General features: G+C 46.0%; 1 protein-coding gene across 1 annotated transcript in view; it reads right to left on the bottom strand.

Annotated features, from left to right (window-relative positions):
• EPS8L2 (EPS8 signaling adaptor L2) overlaps nucleotides 1–13,799 on the bottom strand; it is a 118,611-nt gene that overhangs the window by 73,461 nt on the left and 31,351 nt on the right. The window contains exon 3 of the mRNA XM_090032401.1: nucleotides 13,066–13,121. Coding sequence (XP_089888527.1) covers nucleotides 13,066–13,121 — 56 coding nt within the window. The remainder of the gene's footprint in view (nucleotides 1–13,065; nucleotides 13,122–13,799) is intronic.

The following is a 13,799-nucleotide window of genomic DNA, read 5'->3' as shown; positions in this document are numbered from 1 at the left end:
TGAGTTTTGGATGCAGCCCAAAGATACGAATGCTCCATAACAGTGATGCACTATATTATTCACAGTATGTTGGCAGCTGCAAGTAGGAGTCTCCTAGCCAAATTCTTCCTTGTCAAGCTTAGTATTTACCACTAGATCAACTTCAGGAGCGTGCATTCCTTTTTTTATTAGTTGAAGATACAACCCCCTCAATGAGACCAAAAGAAAACACAGACAGCTTTCTCATTGTGCAAAGGCTGTATGCATTGAATATTGCTGAGTGCCTGCTTCCAACATGTCAAGGCATGCAAAGATGTAAGGCAGTATGTACAACTACACATCACTCTCCGTCCCATGAGCAAGTAGGATGTAGCAGAGAAAAAAAATCAAATGACTTTTAGAAGTCTCGGTCACATGAGGCTTATACATTTCTTAAAAACTGGATAAAAAACAACAACTACTTGCAAAATATTTTTTCCTTAAATTTCCCAGGAACATTTTCCAGCTTTTTTATTTAAAAAAATGAAACAGGAGCATTCACATATTTCAGAAATGGCTTTCAATACAAAACACATTTCAGAAGTTGAATAGACACTTGCAAACAATGATTCTTTGTTTCATAGTTTCATAGTTTCTAGGGTCGGAAGGGACCTGTGCAGATCATCTAGTCCGACCCCCTGCCATGGCAGGAAAGAATACTGGGGTCAAACGACCCCAGCAAGGTGTTCACCTAACCTCCTCTTAAACACCCCCAGGGTAGGAGCCTGCACCACTTCTCTTGGAAGCTGATTCCAGACCCTAGCCGCCCTGACTGTGAAGTAGCGCCTCCTGATATCTAACCTAAACCTACCCTCTGCCAGCTTCTGACCGTTATTCCTGGTCACTCCTGGCGGTGCTCGGGGGAACAGTGACTCCCCCAATGCTTGCTGATCCCCCCTGACTAGTTTATAACAGGCCACAAGACCCCCCCTCAGCCTTCTCTGTTGGAGGCTGAACAGGTTCAGGTCCCGTAGCCTCTCCTCATAGGGCCTGCCCTGTTCTCCCCGATCATATGAGTGGGCCTCCTCTGGACCCTCTCTATGCTGTCGACATCCCTCTTGAAGTGCGGCGCCCAGAACTGGACGCAGTACTCCAGCTGCAGCCTGACCAGTGCCGCATAGAGGGGGAGGATCACCTCTTTGGACCTGCTCAAGATGCATCTGTGGATGCACGACAAGGTGCGGTTGGCCTTCCTAACTGCCTCCCCACACTGCCGGCCCATGTTCATCTTGGAGTCAATGATGACCCCAAGATCCCTTTCCGCCTCCGTGCTGATAAGAGGGGAGTTCCCCAACCTGTAGGTATGGTGCCGGTTGTTCGTCCCGAGGTGCATCACCTTGCACTTGTCTGTGTTGAAACCCATCCTATTCTCATCTGCCCACCCTTGTAACCTGTCTAGGTCTGATTGTAGCCTGTTGCATCCTTCCAGTGTGCCCACGTCCCCCCACATCTTAGTGTCATCAGCAAATTTGAACAGGGTGCTTTTTACGCCCTCGTCCAAATCACTGATGAAGACGTTGAACAGTGCAGGCCCGAGGACCGAGCGCTGCGGAACCCCACTGCCCACGTCCCTCCAGGCTGAGAAGGACCCATCCACTACCACCCTCTGGGTGCGGCCCTCCAGCCAGATGGCGACCCATTTGACTGTGTGGGTGTCTACACCACAGCCCCCCAGTTTCTTAATGAGAACGGGGTGAGAGACAGTGTCAAAGGCCTTCCGGAAGTCCAGGAAGACTATGTCCACTGCTACCCCTGCATCTAATGATCTGGTGATCTGATCGTAAAAGGCCACCAGGTTGGTCTAACAGGACCTGCCACTGATGAACCCGTGTTGGTTGCTCCTAAGCATGCAGTCCCCTGCTGGCCCCTCTTGGATGTGTGCCAGCATAATTTTCTCAAACAACTTGCCTAGGATCGAGGTAAGACTAACCGGCCTATAGTTTCCCGGGTCCTCCTTCCTGCCTTTTTTGAAGATGTGGACCACGTTGGCCCTCTTCCAGTCCTCCGGTACTTCACCAGAGCACCACGAGTGCTCATAAAGCCGTGCCAGGGGACTTGCAATGACCTCGGCCAGTTCCTTTAGAACTCTAGGGTGGAGATCATCAGGGCCGGCTGACTTGAATACGTCCAACCCCTCCAGAAGCTCCCTAACTAAATCCTCGCTAACCCGTGGCCCATGTGTGCCTCCCCCGGGGCCCGAGGGGGGCCCAGCAGGGAGGTGGCTGTTCTGGTCCCTACTTAGGAAGATGGAGGCAAAGAAATCATTAAACGTGTTAGCTTTGCCATCTGGTGTGACGACCAAGTTTCCCATCGCGTCCTGCAAGGGCCCCACATTACCCGGGACCTTCTTTTTACCCCCTACGTATTTAAAAAAGGACTTCTTATTGTCCTTAATCTGAGAAGCTAGTCCCAGTCCCAGTTGTTTTTGTTTTTTTAAGTGAAAACCTGACATTTTATTGAAATGTGGTCTCTCTTTTTAACAACAACAATCTAAAAGCCATTTTTTCCATCAAATAATGTTTCAATGGAAAATTTTAAGTAATTGTTTCTTGTCAGATGAAAAAACTTTGTAAAAAAAGTCTGTTCAATTGCCTTGAAGGGTGAGGTAGAGGAGCTCAGGGATGAAGGATGTGCATTTGCAAAAGTTAGAAGGAAAATAATTAGAAAAAGAAACAAAAAACATCTCTTCAGCTTCACCATTGCCAACCTTTATTGCCTAAATATCTGTGGTGATGTCATGTGATGATTGTGATGTAGCAAGTGTTCCCTTGGGGACACTGCCAGCTGGTGTTAGCTAGAGCAGGGCATAGGTGCTGTAGCCTGTGGTAGGGTAGAGTGCAGAGCCAATCTGGAAAGAGAATTAAGGGAGTTGCCAAGTCGAACCTCAATGAGATTGTAACTTCTGGATGAAGCAATAGCACAAGCAGGCTGTTCTGGGAAAAATAACTATAGAAATGCTTTTTGGAGGGCAGACAGCTTGGACAGTTGCCCCACCACACCCACCAGGTCTCAGTATGTCCAATGAGCTCTGAGCCATCTCCAAGCAGACAAAGAAAAGCACCTATGGTTTTTAAGACCCTCCTGAATTAATGGGAACTGAAGAAGGCAGCCAGCCAGAGACCAGAAGAGTCAGTGGTAGGACACAGACCTCTCTCTCCCTGTTGAATAATAGCAACAGCAGCCTGAAGTCTGCTATTGGACACACGTGGGCCACTACCAGGTAACTCGATTGAACGGGATGTCTGTGTGGGTAGATGGAGTGTGGATTGTGGACAGGGAGCTTGTTGGTGGTATAGGTGAGGAAGAAGGGGGAGCAACTGGGACTTGTTTGCAGCTGGAAAGACAGAAATAGGGTGCTAGCCTTAAGCTCATTTGCTGCTAACCTTCATTGTTGACTCTGTGCTTTTAATCCATGTTATTTTAATGATCTTCCACTGCAGACACACACCACAGATGTTACAGGGTCAGAGGGGATTTAGGAAGATGGGGAAAAATATAGAGGAATCATTTTGGTTGGCTAGTCATAATATGCCCATTGGTATATCACATGTTGTTCAGCTGAAATAATTAACAAGCTTGCAACTCCTTACAGGAGATAACCGCTGACTAATGCTGAATAATCACCCTTTTGTTGGCCAGCATGCTAAGTCATCAATATTACATAGCTATTTACTGCACAGCCTCAAGAGGAGAGAGACCATCTCAAGTCAATTTGGAGATCATGGTGGCTTTGGACACCAGCCCCTAGCTGGTACAACTGGATATTAGCCGCACTGATGTCACTGACTTGATGCCTGCTTATACTCGCTGGGGACCTGCCTCTTTATTTTTATTTATGCTGCTGTTTATCAGACTCTCATAAATATGGTCATCTCTTTCCTGGCTAGCTCATTCCGGTGCTGTTTGTTGCATGCCGATTCTTCTTCCTGCATTATGTTTCATGGAGGAGCTAAAATGGACATCCTTGTGTATGCATGCTCATAAGCATGTTGGGTACCACATGGGAATGAGTGGGCAATCCCTGCCCCAAGGCAAGGACAAACACGAAGAAACATCATAAAAACAGGAGGTAAAGTATGGCAAAAGTAAAAGACAGGCAAGTTGATTTATGCAGGCAGAAACGTGGGCTCCTACCAGAGGTCTGCATCAGTGTATGAGCATGACACAGTCAGTAAATGAGCAGTGAAGGCCCACAAGCCTGATGGCTGCCATTCAGTGCTTTGTTCTGCATGTGTGGGCCAGCAGCTTCACTTTATTTGGTGCTTTGGCTCTAGCTAGGGAGAAGCAAGCCATTTGGTAGGGAAAAACTAAAGATCCAAACCCAGACGGACCCAAGCTCATGCATGGCCAACTCAACTCGCCCTCTTTTGTTTCATATTGTCACACGTCCATTGGGCCTTTTGAAGAACACCCAGCCATGGCAAAAATACCCAGCCTCAGGTATCAGACCCTGTCTCTCAAAGATTTCTAGCCACTGCACAACTGAGCCAACTTCACTCTGTGTATCTGAGATGGTCTGTTGTTGCCACGCTTCTACCTGTGGAACTTGGGAGAAGGCTGTAACCAGGTGGGCTGTAATCTAGTTTTGGCTTGCAGGATTTTCCACCTAGTCAGTGACCACATGATTTCACACGTGCCAGGGATCCTGGAGCAGCCCTTGCCTGTGAGAACATGCTGCCAATGGATTCTCACATGGCAGATGCTGCCTGCTTCTGTTAAAAATACTCCTTGCTAGCAAGCATCAGCAGAGCACCTCCAGATAGACAGCATCATCCTCCCAAGCCCTGCAAGCAGGAATGGCTACACCCTTTGTGCTGGTCCTCAGTGTCCTGTTACAGCACAGAAACCTTTCTTCAGTTACAAGCTATGTTCAGTATCAAGTGATCTTGCCTACCAAGAGGCCGTCACTCCTTGATTAAATGTTTCATCAGCCACTTAGTCTGCAGCGGGTAAAATGATTGATAATGACACAGCCACTTCTTGCCATGAGCAGTGTTACAGGCTATGAAATTGTGCTCCCAGCTCCTGAACCTTAATTAGTCTTCACCCTTCCACAGAAAAAAGCATATCAGAAAAAAAAAGGAACTGCTAGCAAGGTATAACTGTGTTAAAGATGTTAGCTGTGATGCCTAGGATACTGCTGCAGAGTGTTCAGATACTACAATGAAGAGTGAGGCAGAAGCGCTCATCTAGTATAGAATATTGTATAATTTCTCTTTCACAATCTGATCCAAAGCTCAGTGAAGTCAACAGAAAGAATCCCCTTACCTTCAGTACTCCTGGGATCTGCCCTTGTTGCCCTGCTAGATGGATTTAGTGGCAGTAGGTGCAGCAGTATTTACTGAGCTGTGCAAACCGTTTAGAATAATAGAAGGCCATCAGCTTAAAGTAACAGAAAAGGTGGCAATAAGTCTGTGGCATAGGCTCCTCTAAAAGTACTTCCTTTTCTGCCTTTCTTTTATGTTGTGGAGGATGCAATGGATTTCCCCCAGTGTCCTTTCATCTAAGCTCAGAACAGAAGCTAGTAAGCAGAGAAGCAGCTTTATTTATTCATAGAATGCATTAACATTTATTCAGCTGGCAGCCCGGTGTTTGAATAAGGCAGCAACATGATAGCTACCTGTCGTTTCTACTGTCTGCATTGCCAGGGCTCTCTTTGTAAAGGCAGTTGGAGATTCTTCCAGAATATGGGGCTGAACAAGCGTGATATGTTTTAATTCTTTAGGATGATGAGTACTCTGTGCACACGGCAGTCGCAAGCTAAGCCAAGCTGCAAGTCCTCCTGCAAGAGGGATGAGGGATCTTCATAGGATCACAGGATCATAGACAAGTAGGGCAGGAAGGGACCTCACAAGCACATCTGCTCAAGGCAGGATAATCCCTGTCTAAATCATCCCACGCAACTGTCTGTCTAACCTGCCCTTGAAAAAGTTCAGGGATGGAGATTCCACAGCTTCGCTAGGTAGCCTGTTCCAGTGCTTAACCGCCCTCATATTGTAGTTTGAAAATTCCTCCTAATTTCCAACCTAAATTTCCTCTGCTGCAGTTTGAGGCCATTGCTCCTAGAGTTGTCCCGTACAGCCACAGAGAAAAGCCCATCTCCATTCTCTCTGTAACTGCCCTTCAGGTATTTGAAGGCTGTTATCCAATCCTCCGTCACTCTTCTCTTCTCCAGTACAAAATAATCCTAATTCTTTCAGCCTTTCTTCGTAAGTCTTGCTTCCCAGGGCTCTAATAAGTTTTGTTGCTCTGCACTGAACTCTTCCCAATCTGTCCGCATCCTTCTTGAAGTGTGGGGCCCAAAACTGCGCACAATACTGCAAGTGAGGCCTCACCTGTGCTGAATAGAATGGAAGAATCACTTCCCCTGGTTTGCAAGATGACATTCCTGTCAATGCAATCCAGTATACTGTTGGCTTTTCTTTGCAATAAGAGCACACTGATAGCTCACGTTTAGATTACGGTCTATTGTAACTCCTAGGTCCTTCTCTGCACTACTGCAGTCTGGTCAGTCATTTTCTAGTCTGTATTTGTGCATGCAATTATTTCATCCCAAGGGCAGGACTTTGCGCTTGTCCTTTTTGAATCTCATCTCATTGATTGAGGACCATTTTTCCAGTCTATCCAGGTCATTCTGGATCCTAGCCCTACACTCCAGAGTGTCTGCAACTCTACCCAACCTGGTGTCATCCACAAACTTGCAAAGTGCTTGCTCAGTACCATCATACAAATCATTAATGAAGATATTTAACAACATAGGACCTACGACAGACCCCTTGATATGTCCTCTCACTAGACATTAGCCACTGATGACTACTCACTGGCAGCGGACTGTGCAGTTATTACTGCACAGTCATTCAGTACTTGCATAATGTGCAAAGACAAGACTAAATAACTGCACAATAACCGTCATTACTGTGCAGTACCGTCCCTGCACATTTTTTTTCAGACACTATTGTACAGTAGGTCATTACCGCTGAGCAGTAGCAGTATGCCATAGTTAGTGCCCAACCAACACTACTGTGCAGTAGTGTCTCATCTAGATGTACCCATTGAGTGCAATGAATCAGACAGTTTAAGTATCCACCTTACAGTACTTCTAGTCTGTATTTTTTTAGCTTGTTAATGAAAATGCCATGGGAGACGGTTTCAAAAGCCTTGCTAAAGTCAGGCTATATCATGTCCATTGCTCCCCTCACATCCACACAGCCTATCTTTATCAAAGAAGGAAATCAGAGTGGTCAAGCATGGTCAGAGTGGTCAAGCATGGCTCCTGGTGAATTCATGCTGGCTGTTTCTGATCGAATTGTTTTCCTCTAGGTACTTCACTTTAAATTTCCTTGAGAACCTGCTCAGTTATCTTTACAGATACTGAGGTCAGGCTGACTAGTCTCTAATTCCCTAGATCCTTCTTTTTCCCTTTGTAAAAGATAGGCACTGTTTGCCCTTTTCCAATCATCCAGGACCTCACCCAACCTCCATGAGTTCTCAAATGGCTCTGAAATTACTGCAGCCAATTCCTTCAGTATTCATGTGCTACTGTAGGAGATGATGATAGGAATGACGAACTGGAAGGGACCACCTGAGGCTGGAGGAAATAGTATCTATATACTGTTTGCATACAGAGCATATATATGGACATGTGTAAGAAATTCCCCTCAGTACCAATGGAACTGAATTGTGTAAATCCTATCCTATTGATAATTGCATGAAAAAAAAAAGAAGGTTAAAGCAACATTAATGTTTTACCTGTTTTCTAAAGTATATTGGTGAAAACTGTGTGCACAGGCAGGTGGTATCATTAGCCCTATTTTACAGACTGGAAAACTGAGACATTAGGAAGGGACACGATTTGCCCAGTGTCACCCAGCAGGCTTGTTGGCTGTCCAGGGAACTCACATCTCCAAAATCCTAGGCTAGTGCTCTGCCCAGATGCACTGTCTCCAACATTTTTTACGATTTTTGCGAAGTGTTGAGTCACATGTGCAGTGAAGTGCGTATTGAGTCACATGTGCAGTGAAGTGCACATGAAGTGAGAGCGTGGTGGCCATCAGCTGTAGATCAGAACATTCTGCACGTAGGGGCTTACTTTGTTACTTCATGTCTGGACAAACAGTGGCATGGGGCTGAGAGAGAGGACCTCTCAGTTCCATTTCTAGCACTGCCCCAGACCTGTTTTGTGACCACAACATGTGTCACTTAACCCCTCTGTGCCTCTCTTTCCCTGGCTGTGAAATGGGGATGGTCTTAAAGGGTGGCTATTTGCCATTTAAGGCATGAGCAGCATACCCCATTCTTGCTAGTTTGTGGACACCAAAGGGAAGCAAGTGCTGTTTCTTCATGCTTGTTTTGACTGAAGCATTAAGAGCATATGTTCCGTTCATAACCAGAAGTAATGTTTCCATTGATTGTATCAGTATCTGGTGATACTGCTCCTCTGCTGCTGGGCAGAGGCCATCTGGACTTAAGTGCACTTGGAAGCCCAACTGCCACAGCTTCCAGGAGCACTTTCTCCATCAGCCAAGATGCTGCATCTCACCCTGACTTGTAAGGTCTGGCCACTGAGAGTCAGGTCTGCAGAATCTGTATGCAACCTGCTACGCTGGATTGTCAGCTGCTGTCACTTCCTTGGTTTGAAGGCTATGCCACTGAATTAAACCAGCTGAACAACTGGGCCACTATGGTTAGGACTGAGTACACTAACTTTGAAAGGGCCTTGTTTTGTTCTGAGCACTGCAAAGGATAGTGGGGTACTGTCCGAAGTCCTGATGCTTTGTATTACAATCCTGTAACATGTCTCATGTTAAGCAGGGTCAGGTTAGTACTTGGATGGGAGATGACCAAACCAAACCAGATCCTGGCCCTGATGGTTCTTTCCAGGCCTGCACTGTGCTGAGAGAGTACTCAATGGCCAGAGATGTTCTCTTTGGAAGAAACATAAAACCAAGGCCTGGATCACTTTAAAGTAATCATTTGCATTTATATGTGTTATTCAGTCTATGTACTGGCAACATGGGAGAGAGCTTCAGCTGGAGTAAATTTAGAGTTGTTCCATTGACTTCTGAGGGACTTTGATGGCTTATGATTTCTTCCCATTAGTGGGCTCTGCAGTTTTTGGGAGGGCTGTGACTGAGAAGGTACTGGGAGGCCAGGACTTTGAGACTGTGTGATCCTTTCATGCACAGAGGCCTTTGAAAAAACAGTACTGGATTATCTCATGGAAATCTCAGGTCTTGCCGAAGCTGGGGTATGCCACGTGGGTACCTTAAGGAACCTGTGTGCAATACTGGGCTGAATCTACAGGTGCTGTGAATCAGCACCCGCCACCCTCCTTTGGCAGCTTGCTGATTTACTCAGCTGAAGATCTGGCTCCTCACTAAGTGTGCCTTTGTCCAGGTTCACTGGGGCTGGGAGGAAGAAGTCTCATTGCTGGTGAATTTGTAGAAGGAAAGAGCTTTCTGTGCATGGTCACATAAAAAGCAAAATATTTTCCACCTCAGTACTAAGGGTGACTGCTTCTTTTAGAGAATGGATTTGTTTTAAAGGTATAAGGATGGGTTTCAATCACTAACCAGACCATTAGCTAGTTTCTGTTTCTAGCTATTGGCACTAAAGGTATTTTGGAGCCATGGGGAGACATACAGGCCTGGGAAACAAAAGGCTGAAAGAACTAGGGTTTCATAGTCTTGAGAAGAGAAGACTGAGGGAGGATTTGATAACAGTCTTCAAATACCTGAAGGGCAGTTACAGAGAAAATGGAGATGGGTTTTTTTTTGGTGGCTGTAGGGGATAGGACTAGGAGCAATGGCCTCAAGCTGCAGCAGAGGAAATTTAGTTTGGAAATTAGGAGGGATTTTCTGGCTGTGGGGGTGGTCAAGCATTGGAACAGGCTACCTAGAGAAGGTGTGGAATCTGTATCTCTGGACATTTTCAAGAGCAGGTTAAACAGACACTTGCATGGGATGATATAGTCAGGGATGATCCTGCTTTAAGCAGGGGGTTGGATTGCATGTGCTTGTGCGGTCTCTTCCAGCTCACTAGTTTCCTATGAACACCCGAATGGTGACTGTTCAGTAATGATACACTGCAGTAGGTTATATCAGTGACTGGATGCATTCATCTAGTTGGTGGACGTCTGTCATAATAGGACAAAAGTTTAATAGGTGAATGGTTTAAAATGGTGTTATTTTCAACTTTTAGGTTGATCTTGATTTTAAGATGAGACTGAAACAAGATGCGTTATTGATTTACTTTGGGTATTTAAGACTAAAGCCTTTCCAAAGCCTGCCTCCATCCAAAGCTCCACATTCTTTCAACATGTGCTGCAACTCCAACATGTTCTGTGTTTTCTTGTTCATTTTAAAGGGTATGAGTCCCTTTAAACTATATAAAAGGTCTTTAATGCAAATGTCCAAAGAGTTCCATGCATCTGCCTGTCCCCTTTTCCGCTCTAGCTCATATCATTTAATCTCTGGGCAAGCAACCTATAGAGTTTAAACTTCCCCCACTCTGGTCTTTCCCCCTTGAATTTAGCCCACTTAAATTAGCCTATTGAGTGGTGCAGAGTGCAGCAAACTTCTCTTCTCTCTCTATTTCAGTATAGTGCTGCCTTGTGCTTGCCTAAATTATTAATGATTACTTTGTTCAACACTTTATCCTGTAAGCTAAGTGCTAGGCCTTCCAGCAGCGAAGGTCACCCACAGTGGCACTATCCCAGGCTCAGGTCATTCCTCTGAATAAGACAGTGACAAAGCTCCAGGCAAGCAGTCTGCAACTGAGGTCATTCAACAGTGACAAATATCTCAGGCACCTGGTCAGTAAGCACAGTCACCTTACAGTAACAATATTTCAGGCAACCAAGAGCCAAAGAGATTTCCAATAGGTACAAACAGTTCATCAAGTTGCTGTTGCAGTGCCTTAATATGGAAACCCAAGGCAAATGAATTGCCAACATTATGGAAAGTGAGTGCAATGATTGCTGGGCTAGAAAGCAGGATGTGAAATGAAATATCATCCCTGTTCTGTTCTGTTCCAGTCAGGTTCTTCTATTGGGTGCTTCTTGCTTGCAGCTGATCTCGCTAACAAAATCAGTAAGAGTTCTGCTGGAAGGTTGGCAGGACCAGAAACGCCAAATAATGGTGAGAGCACCCCAGCCAAGAAGCCTTCTTTTTTGTAGCTGAACAGAACGGAGGAAATCCTTGCCACTCAATCCTGTTTGTTCAGTTTATCACTGCATAAGGCAAGCCAGACCTACAGTTGTCATAAATCAGCAGAGAACTATTAATAGTAATGATAATTACCATATTTGACTGCATATCCATACCTCTGAATAAGACACACACCTTGTTTTTGAAAGGCAAAATGGAGAAAAAAGATCTTTCCTTAAAAACATTGGTAAGGACAGTCTTTTTCCAGGGGAAACGCAGGGAGCTACAGTAGAGGGGAGAAAGAAGATTGTGGCTGCTCTGTTAACTACTAGCTGCAGGACACCACAGGGGTGCTGGTTGAGCCAAAATGCCGGACCCTCTGCTCTTCTTGAGCTGAGCTTTAGAACCTTAGAAACACAACGCAATAGAGCCTGGGTGCATAGGCAGATTAACGCCCGGGCCCAGGGGCTCCTGCCTTGGTATGGACGAAACTGGCAGCTGGGCCAGGTATGTGTGATGCTCTGCTGGACTGGGCCGTGGCAAGGCAAGGGGCCATCCTGGTGCTCAGTCCACGCTGCATGCGCCCAGCAGGCAGCAGCTCTGCACCCTTAGCACTGGCTCCAGTGTGGACCTGCAGGCAGGGAGCGCCACGACTCCTGCCCCAGGGCTGGGGGGCAGAGCATCTTGCTTTGGCTGCTGTTGCCACTGCACTGGCTGGGGACAGAGCCGATGGCTGTGGGGCAAAGTGTGGGTCAGGGGGCCCCAGTTGTGGGGGGAGGGGGCCCCGGGCCCCAATGAATCTTAATCCGCCTCTGCCTGGGTGCCAGGGCAGAGGCTTCTGTTGAGTCAGTAACAGCTTATTTAGCACAAGCCTCTACCCAGGAAAAGAGAAAGTGTCAACAGTCATCAGTGAGGGAGCCCCAGGTACTCACTGTGCTGCCCTGTATGCAGCAGCACAGTTATTTTCTCTCTTCCTCTCCCACCTCCCCCTGGCTTGTGCAGCAAAAGTTGCTTTTACCTCATTTCTGTGCTTAAATTGCACACTCCTGTTTCCAGTAGCTTATTTTGGAAGAAAGTTGTGTTTTATATGCAAGATAATATGGCACTATTAATACTCAGCTTTTCCACAGTGCTATTAAACTTCTGCAGATCCTTGCACCACTGGGGTGCTACTGTGGTTTATGGCATATCTGAACCCTGAATGTTCTTTTGAAGCTCTTTTTGCCAGCTAAAAAACTGCACCTACTTTATAGACTTGGTCCTTCAAAAGAATCAAAGGGCACTCAGTGACTTTTCATAGTACACTGAGTAGTTAAAGAATATAATCATTAACCTGCTAGTAACAGAATGGCTTTAGGTGGGCAATTTAGAGAACTTGGTTATCTGGCTACATCAGCTAGAAAACCTTGGAGACATGTGTCTGTTCTGCACTCACTTGTGTACACTAGCAAAATTAGTGTTTCAGTCATACGACCCAGCAGACCAGCTGCACTGGGGGAGCAGTGTTGTCAGAAGACAGAGGCATTTCTGCTATCATGACACAGGCACCTGTGAGCTTAGTATATAAGAAAACAGTTATCATCTTCTGCTGTATAGCACATATAGGAGGTAGGAGCATATAAAAACCACCTTATTGGAACAGACCAAAGACTTGTCCATTCTGGCATATTGTTTCCTGCTGTGGCCTGGACTGGTAGTTTTGCTGGAAAGTCAGGAGCCCCCTAATACATTGGCAGTGAATTATGAAGTGTCAGTTATACCCCCTCATCTCACACAGATGACCCTCGCTGTACCACTAGGAGATATCAACAGGGAGCCAGGACACAAAGATACTTTCATCTTCCCAATTACTAATTCTAATCTTACTCATCAGTTTAGTGCCTCAGGGCCAGTGACTTACCATATAAATCTTTTGCACTCAGTTTGGAAGCTCCATCTGCTTTGCCCATGCTGCCACTACAACACGAAAGAAAAGACAGACCCAATGAACAACAAATCTAAAGCATCTCTCTTTTGGATTCATGATGTGATTTTGTTACACTTGAATAGATAGTAACTCTGATCTGGAGTACCTCTCTGAATGGCACATAGCACTGGCTTTCTGGTCTTAGCTTGAATGAGTGTGGAGGAGTGGTAGCAATCACTGCCATGCCAGGGGAGCCAGATGGATTCCCTTCCACTTCTCCACACAGTAGTGGCTTGCACTGTAATGGGTTTGGGGGTCTTGTAGGAACCTTGCTATTTGCCCTCTAGCTTTAATTTTTGAGGGGAGGGGATCCGACTAGCTTTCCCTTGATGTTTTATTTTCTCCAAAGTGTAGGCTCTTGCCTTTGCATTTAGTTGGGCCAAACCTGGAAAGGACACAGGTCTCTGACCTCAAGACTACTGATCCTCGCCCACTTTTTCTGCCTTGGTTCTCCCAGACTCCTCTGGCCCTTTCTTGGCAGTAGGACCTGGTGGAACTGAGCTTAGCCTGAACATCAGGTTGCATCTCCATACAGGTATCAAAGGAGTGCACTTCTTTCTCACAGGCCTGCCTTGCTTCTGCAGTACAATCAACCAAATCCAGATTTTAATCCTCCAGATGGCAGCTCTGTACTACCAGCTAGAGCACTTCATCATTTGTACTGTCCA

This window comes from Crocodylus siamensis, chromosome 2, assembly GCF_052110815.1.
Source record: "Crocodylus siamensis isolate JL-2025a chromosome 2, ASM5211081v1, whole genome shotgun sequence".
Lineage (NCBI taxonomy): Eukaryota > Metazoa > Chordata > Crocodylia > Crocodylidae > Crocodylus > Crocodylus siamensis.
Note: the sequence above shows the minus strand (reverse complement) of the source record. Positions and strands in the feature narration are given on the sequence as shown.